The 13,604-nt window shown below is 36.7% G+C and overlaps 1 protein-coding gene across 1 annotated transcript; it reads left to right on the top strand.

Annotated features, from left to right (window-relative positions):
- Nucleotides 1-10,935: 10,935 nt before the first annotated feature.
- On the top strand, nt 10,936-11,208 carry KRTAP21-1 (keratin associated protein 21-1). Its single transcript, XM_059065654.1, has one exon. The coding sequence runs from the start codon at nt 10,936-10,938 to the stop codon at nt 11,206-11,208; it is 273 nt and encodes a 90-aa protein (XP_058921637.1).
- Nucleotides 11,209-13,604: the final 2,396 nt, after the last annotated feature.

The following is a 13,604-nucleotide window of genomic DNA, read 5'->3' as shown; positions in this document are numbered from 1 at the left end:
AGTGAATAAAATGAGTATCAGTTACTATTTTCAGAAGCATCATGGTCAAGGGGAGGAGGGAGATTGATGGTCATTCGTCAAAGAGGAACTTCCAAAACACTCTATGTGAAAACATAAGGTGAAGAATATATGTATTCTTCAATTTTGTAGTTCCTCAGAGATTCATTAGCTATGGCTGTGTAACAAGTTACCACACACTTAGTAGCTTGAGACAACCTACGTTTATTATCTGCCAGTAGGTCAGGAGCCTGGAAACAACTTCACTGGGTCTCACAAGGCTAAAATCAAGTTGTTGGCCAGGCTGAATTCTCACCTGGAGGCTGAAATAGAAGGCATTACTTCAAGTTTCCTCAGGTTTTGGGAAGAATCCATTTCCTCGATGCTATAGAATTCATGTTTCCTTTGATTCTTTAAAACTAGCAATGGAGGGAGAGGGGAGAGAGAAAGAGAAAGAGAGAGAGGAGAAGGAGAGAGAGAGAGAAAGGGAGAGAATGTGCCACTTCAAGGTCTTGCCTGATGGGATCATGAACACGAAGGATAATCTCCCTTTCGATTTATTTAAAGTCAACTGATTACAGACCTTAATTATATCAGAAAATCCCTTCACTTTTGCCATAAGAGGTAACACAATCCTGGGAATGATTCCATCACTTTTGTGATAGAATACTTGTTAGAAGGGTGTTACAGGTCCTGCCTATAATCAAGATGAGGGGATTGCAAAAAGCATGATTGCCAGTGGGTGGGACTCATGGGGGCGGTCTTAGAATTCTGCTGACCCTGACATGACATATATTGTCTGGGTTTAATGAGAGCTGTTCTGTATTAAGACAATCAGCAAGATAAATTTAAAACATTGACATTACCAAACCATTGAGAGAGAAGAAATGTGAGAAACAAATGCCGAAATATGCTTGGCTTCAGGAAGAATGGAGGGAAGATGGCTACTTTTTAATGGGTAAAACTTGTCAAAGGTTACCAGTCATGATTGAATAATAAAGAATTTCTACAAATAGTTGAGAACTTGAGGCTGTTTTTAGGATGGGTATTCTTTGATCTTTGGTATTCCACTTTCCTTTACTATATATAAAAAGGGAAACTCCTGGAGTGACCCCACTTTTTCTTCCTCTATTCTGCCAAAATTTAACTCTTATAAAAGAATAGCAGTGATAATAATATTCTGTAACTCAGAGAAGATATACAATAGGTTTGTGAATTAGTCACAGCGATCTGCTTGCAAAACAAACCGTGATTAGATCCATAAAGATAAAAATAATAGAAAAACAAGGTATGGGAAATACATGGAAAGAATTTAGTGTTAAATTATCAATATGCTGAATGTTAACATTTGAAAATGGAAAAATGGGAGATTTCCCTTACTGGAAAAAAAGAAGCCTGTTTTCATAGTATTTAAAATGATAGAAATAGGGGCAGGAAATATTGTCTGGGGTGCTGGATATTTGAAAAGTATTAGATAACTGTATTTTATTTGCTTTTCCAACTCAAGAGGCCATAATCATTAAGAGTAAATGGAAGATTCAAGGGGTTAGATTTCTTGACATTAGAAATTCCTCTAAAAATTAGTTCTGTCCGAAAAGTGCATTGGCAGTATGCTTGGCTCCCCTGTCTCCAAAAGTTTTAAACTAGTTCAGGTCACCAATTCGTGGACATGTTGTGGATGGAAATGCTGCATCAGGAGAGAGGTAGAACTAATTGTCCTCTCAACTCTCTTCTTACTGTAATACTCTGGGATTCTGCAGGCAAAGAGTGGCACCGAAATATAAAGGCTTGAGAAGAATAATGATGGATGTAGAAACAGAAAAAAATAACATGATTTTGTACAAGTTTCTGTAATGGAGGGCGGAGTCAAATAGTATTAGTTAGTTTTAAGAAACCTCATCACATTGTGGAGAGATATCTTCCAGCATTGAATACCTTTGAGATCCAAAGTAGGGAGCAGATAAAATGTGATTGCGTGAGTGTGTGTGTGTGTGTGTGTGTGTGTGTGTGTGTGTGTGTATGTTTTATATGTATGTGTGTGTGTGTGTGTATGTATACGTGTGTGTATGGATGCTTTGAGGAAAGACAAAAATTCACCTTTAATGAACCAATCTCCATTTTAGATTCTGAATTATAAACTTTCATTCATCAAACATTCATGAAATATGATGTATTGGACTTCACTAGGGGCTGTGGATTTAATGGCATAAGTTAAATTTCTAGACCTCAAGGAATTCACACTCTGGTATATGGGAGAGGTAACAAGATCACACATGTCGTTTTATAACACAAATAGAACTTCTTAAATAGCACTTACTGGAGGCCAGGTGTTATTCTAAGTGATTTACAGATATTAACTCAGATTTTCTCAAACCTTTAAGAGTTAGATACTATCATTTCACGTCCTCATTTTATAGGTGAGGGAACTGAGGCACAGAGAAGTTCAGTGAATTGCCAGAATTTGAAGCCAGGATTCATGTTTTTAAAGTGCCACACCAAGGCCTCTCTTGCAGAAGTGTGCAGAAGCCAGCACGTGCCAGGTTGGGAAGGCTAACAATGTGCATCTCTTCCCAACTCCACATCAGTGATGTCCTTTTGGTCGTTTGAAATTAATGAAGATGGAACTATTTAATTTTTCTAGTGAGTCAATTTACTAGTGCCCTACGCGCAGCTTATGGACCCCTTACAGGGTCAAGGACTAATTCCTAAAATATCGTTGGAATTTTGCAGGTCTGAGAACACATGCTCTTCCTACTTAATCCTCTCAATCCTTGGCACCGTGTCCAGGGCCAGCTACATAATCTGCAGGCTCCACAGCAAACTGAACATGTGTCAAAAATGCAGGAACAAAGATATTTTGCCTGTATTCCGTGGTCTCTTTTGACATATTATGATGCTTTTTGTTTTCTACTTAATGTCATGTGCCTTTGGGCATGAGGATAGCTGTTGTCTGAATCTAGACCCTCAAGGGTACCGGATCCCAACTTTCCCATGCCTGTACCCAGGTTCCTGTTAGGCGGAGCGGGTAGAAGGTAGCAGCAGTTATAGGCCTACTGGATGGGGATGAGGCCGTGGGAAACTGAGAACTTATTCTGGAAGGTGGGGAAGTGGTGCGAGGCGGGACTGCATGTGACGTAACATCTCAAATCCTCTGCACATGTTCCATTGTCCCAGCAGACTTCACTTACAAACCACAAATTTAAGGATGGAAAGTGTTAAGAACTTAGAGATGGTGACGATGGAACATTTAACACCAAGCACAGGGGGCCTTCTGGGCACCGGGCCTTGTGCACATGCACGGGTTGCCCAATCCCTGCAGTTGGCCCTGATTGTGCCTCAGAAATGGTGTGTACTCAGCACATGTTGGATAAATTGAATTGATTTGCTTCATGACTGTCTAGCGAAGAATCCAATTAAACTTGTGTAAGCAAACATCATTATTCTAAACTTGTTTGGAGAGAAGGCAGGGAAGAATTTGCTATGTGGGTGGAATCATAGCACCAATCCAATTTTAAAGGATTGCATGTGTATTGGGGGCTTCTTTGGGGGCAGGGGTGGGCATAGGCTATCATGATGGAAGTCTAAGCTTCAAGATGACATTTACTTTATGGTTTAATTTTATAGGATCATGATTAAAGTTTTACACAGGTTCAGATCCAGAACTAAAGCACTTATATAAACAGCCATATTAATTCTCTCTTAAACCTATCTTTGCCTATCTCTTCTTTCAATAGGAAGAGGAGTAGGCAATTCTGACCTCAAGGGACAAAGCTTAGAGCAGTATGATTGGAAGAGCGAGTAATAATGGTATTTTGATCATGAAGGGATACTTGGAACTCACAGAAACATAGTTAAAATTATCCACTCACACTTTGTTTATACAGACCTGTGGAGGGCAAAGTGAAATGTAAGAAATGCTCTGTTAATATAAAAAATCAAAGCATGGAGGTTGACAATTTACAAAATGCAAATATTAGCATTTTGATGTTTTTAATGATAACTAATTTATTAAATTCTGCCTCTTCTTGAAGTAAAACTTGAAGCATATGGAATTTGGAATCAAATGACTAAGTTATATTTCTATCATTAAACAGCTGTGCTATTCTGGCCAAGTCACTTAATTTTTTAAATCTCAAACTATTGGGTGTAAGATAGGCTCAAGGATGTATTGTACAACAAGGGGAATACAGCCAATATTTTATAATAACTGTAAATGGAAACTAACCTTTAAAAATCGTATGAAAATAAAAATATAGGGACCAATAAATAAAATACCCTCCAATTTCTCTGGATCTCAAAAAAACCCCTCAGTATTGTAGTATTATATTATTTTATATAAAGTATAGATAGTGATAATAATATTACTAGTCTTGCCTAATAAGGAGAATCATATACACACACTATGCAACATATATGCACATACACACACATGATTTCAAAGCCACTGAATTTAATTAGAGGACGAAACATTTACTTTGGTCTTTGTAAGGTCATGAGTCACATGAGAGATACGTTTTCAATAGAGTTGGGGTCCTGAAAAAGAAGTCACTGTTATTCCAGGCTTATTATTAACTAGAGAAAACTCTGGGGAAGAGCAAACTAAAGAGACTTTTTAACAAATTTGAAGTGCCTAGTAAAATGGCTCTTTTGAAGCAAATTGTTATGTCACTGAGCAGGCTGTCTCAGTGTTTCCCACCCACACCTGACTGCATGTAAAGGTCTGAGATTGTGGGTAACACTCTGAATTGCAGACTCCCTTGCTTCCCACATATACCTTACGTTGACACTTTTAGCTCCTAAACATCATGAGTTGTTACTGCTATGGAAATTCCTGAGGAGGTATAGCTACTATGGCTCTGACTATGTCTATGAATGAAGGCACTTTTAGCTCCTGAACGTCATATGAGTTGTTACAGCTATGGAAAATTTTATGGAGGTATAGCTACAGCTATGGCTCTGACTATGTCTATGAATGAAGGCCCTGTGGTAGTGGTCCTATGGGTCAAGCTCTGGATCTGGCTGTAGTTGCCATGGCTACTATTCATTTTGCTACAGGAGATGCTATTTCTTTTGCTGTTAGCAAATTACTACCAGATTATCCTTTGCTACTGAAGTGACAAGTGGAAATCTGTTCCAAGGAGTAGTCTTTGAATATTTTTATTCCTTTCAAATGTTTTTGTCATAGATGGGCTTTGATAACAATGGAAGAGAGAAGATAAAATTCCATTTGTTTTCTGAAATTTAACCCTTACATCTATCTCATGCTTTCATTCTACGTTGTGTCCTTGGCCACGAGCATTAGTGCTCCACACCAGGGCAAATTGGTTTCCCAATGAAATGCTTCTTTGAATCTATCTAGTCTGTGTCATTCATCTTACTATAATGCATCACTGACTACAGGTTTTGTAACTTCCCTGTTTTTAAATTTTTTATTTCTTGTGCATCCCTGTGACTTTGTTGATTTCTCCAAACATTTCTCTTCAATAATTTACTGTTTTGCGATTACTCACATCTAAAATAAGAAACACATACTTGTATATGCATATACATAGAAAGAAGAATTATTTATGTGTTTATGGGGAATGAAACTTGTATTGTTTTACAGAATGGATTGGAAGAGAAAGAGATATGAGTCTAGGAGAATTCAGGGAAGTGGTGATGTAGATCTGAATTGGATATTGACACAAATAAAGGGTGTCAATAAAGGGTGAATGTCTCAATTCTGGACATGATGAGGGGGAAGATAGAAGAGATGTTCAAGGAAGAGAAACTTAGTGGAAATGTATCCTTATAATATCTAGACTAGTGAGGAAAGAAGTGACATGAGTTATCAAAACATATTTAAAGGGTTATAATATGGCAGGAGAATTGGATTTTCTTCTCGTGTCACAGAAATCACAATTGGAACTAATAGGTGATAATTACTGGGAAAATGACTTCTAAATATAAAATATGTTTCCAATAACTATGGCTCTGAGAGCTGAACTGGCTATTCCACTGGAATGCATGTGATGAAAGCTGCCTGATCATAGGCAAGGAAGGCAAGATCACCACAGTGAGAACTCCAGGGTAAATGGTGACCTAGGGTACATCCGGGCCTGACATTCTGTGAACTGTTCATCAAGAATGACTCAGAAGTATTGAGACTGACTAGCAGAGAAAATGATGTTAGTACTCTAGAAACAAGAAAGTAAAGGGGAATATTCTTTCTCTGATTTGTGTCTTCCGTTGCAGGAGTAAGGAGAGTGGATGGAAGGGAGAGTCAGCTTTTCACACTGCAAAGTATTGTAGAAAAATAGCAAAAATATCATGTCTGGTGTGAGCTTCAGTCATTCTGTCTTTAAGTAAAATCGTGTCAGGTTTTCTGGATCCTCAGCAGTGTAGGAAGAAGTTGTTATCCAGTGTAGAGGCTAAGGAAAGAGAGGTAAGGTTTGTGGTATGGCAGATGTTGTGGACAACTTACCTGTGTATCTATCTATTATATATATTCTATCTATCATCTATTTCTCTATCATCTATCATATCTATCTATATCTATCATATCATATCTATCATCTATCATTTATATCTACCAATATCTATCATCTATCTCTCTATCATTTATCATTTATATCTATCTATCTATCATGTATCTAATCTGTCTATCCAAATGGGCTCAGTTCTCAGTGAATTCATAATCTTGTGTAGGAGTAACATAAGATTAAAAATAGAATGAATTAATTGTTTTTATAACCATATGTTGTGAAAGTTATAAAATATGGAGGGTTATTTAGTGTTGTGAGCATCAGGAAAGAGATCTGAGAAGAGGAGGCACTTGAGTTGAGGCCTGAGTTGGAATTGGCCAGTCAGATAGGGGAGTGGGAAAATAAATCTTTGTGTCCATTTATTATCACTCCTGGGGGACGTGTAATCACTAAACACATCTAGAGAGGAACTCTCAGGCTTTCCCTGTTCTCATAAGAGTACCTAGAGCGCAGTGCATACCTCTTCCGCATGCAGGAGAGGGCCTGGCCAGAGGAGCATATGCCAGGGAACCCACCAGCAGAAGACTATGAAGACTTGGCTCTGATACTCCTCTGCTGTGTGACTTCAGGCTAGTGACTTGTCCACTGCGAGGCTCAGCTTCTTTCTCTGAACACTTGTTTGTCAAGTACCCACTCTGTTCATTTTACGAGGTTGTGAAAATGAATTGAGATAATGTGTATACAGACACTTTCCAACATACAATAGAGATGGACTGGTTAGAGGGAATATTTTCATTGTTTAATGAGAGTTTAGATTAGAAGATTTTGGGGGATTTGAAGCTAGAAAAAGTATACTCTAAGGGGGAAATTTATGTACATACCTAATTATGGGAATCTCTAGAACATATTTCACATGGATAATGAAGATTTACTGTTTAATAAATCTTTGATCTTGACTAAAATGTCTTACTGCAAGATGATAATTAATCCAAGCTATCAAAATAGACATAGTCCTAAAAATAAAATATTTTACTATGGACTGATCTTTTTATTCTTGTGGATTTTTAAAAAGTCCACATCAAGTTTTTAAATGATAGGTACCTAAACATGTTCCCAAGATATATGCTTTAAAAATACAACATAAATTTCTGAACTTGAAAATATACATGATCCCATGCCCCATGATATAATGTTGACATTGTATTTTTGCTAATAAATTACTATACAGAATGGCTCAGTCAGGGTGCATAAAGTCTGCTAAGAAGGTAATTTATATTCTGGGGGGTTTTGCTTCCTTATCATAAAAACAATTTTAATTAAGGCATATATATATGTATCATAGAATGACCTCTTTTGAGTTACAAAGCTATTACCTTAAATTCAGACTAAATCAACATTTCAGTACAAATAAATATGGGCATCTGAAATCTATTATTAGACAAGAATTTAAAACTATGGGATAAGAAAAATGAGATTTTTAAAAATTAATTTTTATTGGAGTATAGTTGATTTACAATGTTGTGTTAGTTTCTGCTGTACAGCAAATTGAATCAGTTATACCTATACATATAGCCACTCTTTTTTCAGATTCTATTCCCATATAGGTCATTACAGAGTACTGAGTAGAGTTCCCTGTGCTATGCAGTAGGTTTCTGTTAGTTACCTATTTTATACATAATAGTGTGTATATGCCAATCCCAATCTCCCTATTTACCCCTCCTGCTCTCCCTTTCCCCCTTGGTAACCATAAGTTTGTTTTCAATGTCTGTGATTCTATTTCTGTTTTGTAAATAGGTTTATTTGTACCATTTTTAAAGATTCCATATATAAGGGCTATCATATGGTATTTTTCTTTCTCTGTCTGACTTACTTCACTCAGTATGACAATCTCCAGTTCCATCTATGTCGCTGCAAAAAAAAAAAATTGTAAAATTATTTAAAATTAAAACTTATGTTTGGATTCTAAAGAGCACATTCTTTTTTTCTTTTTTAAAAAGTACATTCTTAAATAACATGTATTAAAATGATAATCGCAAAAATAAATATTTATAGCCAAGGGGAAAAAAGACAACTGAGATAAAGGGAATAGCATTTACTGAGTAAAATTCCTGACCCAGGGCACTAAATAGGCATGAAATATGTGAAAAACAGTTATGTAAAAATAGGCTCCATTTTAGAAAGAAGAAATTGGTGTTCAGACAATTTAAGCATATAATCAAATATCTTATAGTTTATAAGTGGCACACCAATGTTTGAACATATGTTTGACTTGATCCATTTATTTTTTTATGGAGAAATAGTAAGTTCAAATTATGTGTCAGTCACTCTACTCATAGCTGGTTATTCAGGGATGCACAGAATAGAGTTTTTTTCTACTGTTATAAACCAGTATCCGAGATCTGAATGGAAAGGTATTAGAAATAATGCAATAAAGATGAAAGACTTTTTCAATAATCCAGGGGTACTGTGACCAGAAAGTGTGTGTTGGCAGTGGCATTGAAAAGTAAAGTGTCTATTCCAGAGAATTCATGAAGTAGAATTTATAGTTTTGAATTTTAAGGAGGACAGAAAAGGTGAGAAACTGAAGGATAAGGAAAATTGGAGTGGGAATATATTTTCTTTATGTTTATGGTTAGGGATGAAACATAGCAGAGTAATCAGATTAGACTGGGGACCAGATAAAATAGGTAGAATGATTTCTCTGAAGAATAAATGTCAAATAATGAAAGTTCTCAAAAATTGAAATTGGCAGCTTTGTGAAAATCCCTGTTGAAGGCATTCAATAAAGTACTCAATCACCATTCATTCCTTTGTTGTTGAAATTCAAGTATCCAGTAAAAAGAATGATCTTCTTGACCTTATATTCCCTTCCAACTTGGATTTCACGGTTGTTACAGTAAAATATAATGTAAACTTTGGAGTCTGCCAGATTCTGAAGATGTTGATTTAAATAAAACCTTGAAAGTAAGATAAGCAAGCAAATCAAAACAAAACAACCCCCTCCCTCCAAACAAACAAAAAAAAAACAACACTTTTTTTTTTTTGGACTGAATGTTTGGTCAGGGAAAGACTGGATGTTTGGTATAGAGTGACATATTTTAATTAGTGAAGCAAGGCATTGTTTCAATAAACCTTGACAAGTGCTATGACATGTATCTGCACATAGGAGCAAAAGGAGGACGATCCAATCCAGACATTAGCAGTGAGTGAGGAATGGCATCTCACAGGAACTTATCACAGATCTGAATTTTCATGTGCAAACAGATTTTTTATTTTAGCTGAGAATTAAGGTGGCAAGAAAAACATTAATAGCAGAAGAAATGATGCTCATTTTCCTCTTTTATATGTTGAAAAGGTAAATGTGATAGGATTATTTGGAAGAAAGGGGACACATTATGTTTCAAAATCACAACGAAAATTTTTGTAGATGGTTGAGAACTTCTGCTTCATGTACATATAAATACAGAGCAAAATTGAGTTTTGTACTACTTTATGTCATGAATGTATTAGGAGGGTGGGCTTCTGCTATAGGTATCAATGTTATCTACTAAACTTTAGTTTCTGAACTAAACATACAAGGAACAGTAGTGATAGGAGAAGGAAAGAATGATTTATCGAATTAAGGGAATGCACTAATCTCTCATAATGCAAAACTCTGATAAGATCTGTATACGAAAAAAATTAGACTCTGGTCTGAGGTTTCTTCAGCCAAATAAAGTTGGTTAGGTTGTGAAAGTCTCCTCAATGGTATCGATAATACTTATGTAGCTACAAAAAAATGGGAAAGAAAGGAGGGCTGCCCCGCCTGTGAAGGACCTTACTTTGCCTGGTACATGGAAGAAGGAAATATAACAAGAAACACTTACATACAGCACACTGTCTCCACACTTATAAGTAGTTACTGTTCCAGTGGATGGGCTTGGCTTTGAATGATCAGATGTTGACCCGTTTCTTGGGATTTGAGGAGAGTTGGACATGGAGGAGGTACGGAACACTGAGAGGGTTGGAGAAGCCTGGCAAGAAGTCAAGAAAGGAGACAGGAGTATTACCTTTCCTATGGCCGGAAGCAGGGGTTTTGGAAAGATGAGAGAGAAAAAGGGGCAAAAATTTCCTACATTCCCCAACAAGCTTGTTTTATAAGATACATATTAAATGAAAGGAGACTTTGAAAATGATTATCAGTTTGGGGGCACATGATTCTACTGAGACAATTCTTCAGCAGAACATATTAACATGATGCTCTTTAAATAAAAGTGGAGTCTCCAAGACAACAAGCTATTTTAAGCAAATCATTATTGATTGTCAACAGTGACTGGTACATAATGGTTGCTTACATATTTGTTGCCTGTGTCAAGGAATGAATGTTATGGTCTGCCAATTACTGACAGTATATAAAGGTCCATGGGAAGTAGATGACACACACACTTCAGAAACATCCTCTTGCAACCCACCTGCGTCCACTTCCCTTGACAACATGTTTTGCAACTACTATGGCAATTCCTGTGACTACGGGTGTGGAAACAGCTATGACTGTGGATTTAGTCCCTATTATGGCTGTGGATATGGCTATGGATGTGGCTGTGGATATGGCTCCCATTATGGCTGTGGCTATGGAACCAGATATGGCTGTGGATATGGCTCCCATTATGGCTGTGGTTATGGAAGCAGATGTGGCTGTGGATATGGCTCTGGCTACTGCAGCTACTGGCCAGTTTGTTATAGGAGGTGTTATTCTTCTTACTGCTAGAACATCACCATCCAAGCCTTATTTGCTTCTGAAACAACACACCTAAAGATAATGGTGATTCAAGAATCTATAACCCATGATTTCTATATCCAAGAAATTACATGCCTGACAGAGACTTTTACCTCCAGCTACCCATTTTTAGATTGGCATCTCTGTGGCCTGAAGCTCCATGGTAGTATCATCTGACTCTTTTCCAAATGTTAGGCTTGTCTCCCTTAATCTCTGATTCTCTATTATGACTGTGTTGATGATCCTAACATTGTACAGTTGGAGAAATCACTCATCCTCAATAAAAATGGTCCATTGCTCCTAACAAATCTCTGTGTACTTGCTTGTGAATTAGTCTTTTATGAGATAATATGGCCTCTGTTGAAAATTGGGCTAACATGTTGCCTGAACCTTGAGTTCTTCCTTGATATAATACAAACATTCCTTCTTATACCTGCACCAGGAATAATGTCTTCTCCACCTATTTCTTGTATCCTACGTGCTCAGGCACTCATATACCCAAGCACAAATCTCACAGTATTTCAGAACTTTGCTTTCCACATCTCACTGTGTCTGGGATGGAGCTGGAGGGGAAAGAGAAGGAGGAGTGACACTTTATCCAGGATGTTAATGCAGAGTCCAAGGTAGCGAAGAGGTGGACTGAGTCCTTAAAGGAATAATGGAATGGAAGAGATAATTTCCAGAATTAATGAGAAATTATAAGCAGAGCTAGATATTAAAGTACATGAGGAGTAAAGAACTAGGAAAGGATACGTTAGAATAAAATTATTCTACTGTATCATCTGCTTTTGATGGAATTGCAAATATATTTATTTGCACATATTTATTGAGATTGAGGAAATTTATTCAAGTCACTTAATTGACAGATAGTTTTGAAAGACTCTCATTCTATACAGTGAAGACACAGTAGGAAAATTATAGACAAGTTTCCTGTTCTCACAGTGTTTACATTCTGGTACCTGAGGATAAAAATAAACAGTAAAAAAGAATTAAGAGGAATTCAGACTGACAGTTGCTATGGAGGAAATAAAATAACTTAATGGGAAAGAATAAGGACTGAAATATTAGAGATATAGCTCAGGGAGGTGTTTGAAAGTTGTGACCAAAGAGCTGATGCCAGTTGCAAAGAAAGACTAGAGAGGACAGTAGCAAGTGTCAGAGGAAAGAGGAGTTCATTAAGCTTTAGGTTTTCTTAGGTAGTACTACATTTTTCAGTTGGAAAAGAGTAAGGTCTAGTGGCTTAATAAGGTTGTCCAATGTCTTAATTGGGACAGATACAAGAATGAGATTAAAAAGTCCAGTTAAATCACTGAATCGGAGAACCTACTACTTTGTTGGATTCTGACTTTAGTGTTCTTTCCTCATCTGATCTTCCCAAACTCTAACATTTAGATCCTACAATAGAAAAGCCTCTTCAGACTCAGAAGCAATCGAGTTTCAACCAGCAGCGATAAAGATGTTGTGTCTTATTTATATGAAATGGGTCACTGCCCAAAGTCTGACACTGAGGTCCCTGGAGCTAGGAGACCCCACAAAATGGCCCAAACCAATGAAGATGGTCCTGCCATCAAAGTCTGCCCTGGTGTAAGTATATGTCCAGGATATAATTTGTCTAACTGATGAAGAAACAGGGGTTCTTTCAAGAGCAGGATGGTTTTTGTAGCCGCAACATTTGTTAGTCCGATCTGAGGAATAACTATGCTCTGGGAAACCCTAAGGTTAGTCTTACAAGCAGAGGCAGAGGATTCTAGCAGTTAAAGCTCTTTGAAAAATCTAACTTGTTTCCTTATGTTCCTCCTCATCAAAGGTATGTCTAAAATAAGGAAAATGTAATTTATTAGGCATGTATAAAATAATTTATGTATCCAGAAAAGGGTCTATCCTTTATTATGCATGAATGAAATAATTTATATCCAGAGAAGCATTTTCACAATCTATCCTCAAAATCTGAATTGTTATGACCATAACTCCAAGAAAATTTGATACTATCATCTTGAGTGAAATGAGAAAATGGCGATAATGTTAAGAGAGATAAGGATGATTAAAATTAGAGAAAATTTGTGTGTGTGTGTGTGTATGTAGTATGGCTTTGGTGAATGTTGGGAAAAATTAAGATTTGGTTTCACATGTCTAATCATATTATAGAGGAGAGGAAAGACCATTGCCATGAATGAGTTTTTTCCATAGTTAGGAAATGATTTAAACTTTATAACCCCTTTATGAGGAAACTCAAAATCTTTTTCTTTGATGAGCTATTGCAGATTGTAAAGGTTTTAAACTGTAAAATCCATTATTTGTTCTTTCAGTCATTTAACAAACCTTAAGTTCATGTTCCAGCTATGTGCTGGGATTTGGTGTTTGGTATAGAGATGTTAAACACATCGTTC

This window comes from Kogia breviceps, chromosome 5 (assembly GCF_026419965.1).
Source record: "Kogia breviceps isolate mKogBre1 chromosome 5, mKogBre1 haplotype 1, whole genome shotgun sequence".
Lineage (NCBI taxonomy): Eukaryota > Metazoa > Chordata > Mammalia > Artiodactyla > Physeteridae > Kogia > Kogia breviceps.
Note: the sequence above shows the minus strand (reverse complement) of the source record. Positions and strands in the feature narration are given on the sequence as shown.